General features: G+C 51.1%; 1 protein-coding gene across 1 annotated transcript; it reads right to left on the reverse strand.

Moving 5' to 3' along the window:
- Window positions 1–313: 313 nt before the first annotated feature.
- Window positions 314–1282, reverse strand: LOC112969042 (olfactory receptor 14A16-like). The gene has a single exon (XM_026071893.1). The coding sequence runs from the start codon at window positions 1247–1249 to the stop codon at window positions 314–316; it is 936 nt and encodes a 311-aa protein (XP_025927678.1). The 5' UTR covers window positions 1250–1282.
- Between the last annotated feature and the right edge of the window lie 26 nt (window positions 1283–1308).

Genomic DNA, 1308 nt, shown 5'->3' on the forward strand with positions numbered 1-1308 from the left:
AACAGGGCCTTTTCGGGTGCAATTCCCTGAGTGCATTCTTGGCTCCAGCTGTGGAAGAAGAGCCCAGCCTTCTGGCACAGTACTGAGAAAATCCCCTTTTATTACAGAAATGCTACTTGGGAGGCGAGCTTTGACACAGTGAGGGGCAGATTTACAGAAGGCCTCTGCGTCAGACAGACAGGGTTCATGCCTCTGGAGAAGTGGGATGAATTCAACCATTTGTGCACCAACATGAGTATCACAGAGAGAACACCCAAATCAAAAGAGTTGCCTGAGATAAATTGGAAATCACTTGTGAAGAGGGATGGGCAGCTTATTGCTGCTGAACTAGGACCACTTGAATCAGTTTCTTCAGTGCCTCCTTGAGCTCCCTGTTCCGCATGCTGTAGATGAGGGGGTTCACTACTGGAGGCACCACAGCATACAGAACAGCCACCAGCAGGTCCAGAGCTGCGGAGGAGATGGAGGGGGGCTTATGGTAGGCAAACATGCCAGTGATAACAAACAGGGAGACAACGGTCAGGTGAGGGAGGCATGTGGAAAAGGCTTTGTGCCGGCCCTGCTCAGAGGGGATCCTCAGCACAACTGTGAAGATCTGCACGTAGGACAGCACGATGAAAATGAAGCAGCCAAAGAATAAACAGTCATTAAGCACAAGAACCCCAACTTCCCTGAGGTAGTTGTCTGCGCAGGAGAGCCTGAGGATCTGGGGAATCTCACAGAAAAACTGCTCCACAACATTGCCTTGGCAGAGGGGTATTGAAAATGTATTAGCAGTGTGCAGGAGACCATTGAGAAAACCACTGGCCCAGGCAGCTGCTGCCATTTTGACACAAGCTCTGAGGCCCATGAGAGTCTCATAGTGCAGGGGTTTGCAGATGGCAATATAGCGGTCATATGCCATGACAGTGAGAAGATAAAACTCTGCTGTGATAAAGAAGACAAAGAAAAAGACCTGGGCAGCACATCCCAAGTAGGAAATGGCTCTTGTGTCCCGCAGGGAATTGGCCATGGATTTGGGGACAGTGGTGGAGATGGAGCCAAGGTTGAGGAGGGAGAGGTTGAGGAGGAAGTAGTACATGGGGGTATGGAGGTGGTGGTCACAGGCTATGGCTGTGATGATGAGGCCATTGCCCAGGAGGGCAGCCAGGTAGATGCCCAGGAAGAGTGAGAAGTGCAAGAACTGCAGCTCCTGTCTGTCTGCAAACACCAGGAGGAGGAATTCATTGATGGAGCTGCTGTTGGACATGTTCTCCCTCTGGGCAGAGGGGACTGTCCAAGGAGGAAAAAGAGTGACAAGTCAGGAGA

The sequence above is a fragment of the Apteryx rowi genome, unplaced genomic scaffold (assembly GCF_003343035.1).
Source record: "Apteryx rowi isolate R43461 unplaced genomic scaffold, aptRow1 scaffold_3316, whole genome shotgun sequence".
In the NCBI taxonomy this organism is placed as follows: domain Eukaryota; kingdom Metazoa; phylum Chordata; class Aves; order Apterygiformes; family Apterygidae; genus Apteryx; species Apteryx rowi.

Excerpts from the sequence above, each read along its gene's own strand:
- LOC112969042 (XM_026071893.1), bottom strand. The coding sequence starts at position 1,249 with ATGTCCAACAGCAGCTCCATCAATGAATTCCTCCTCCTGGTGTTTGCA.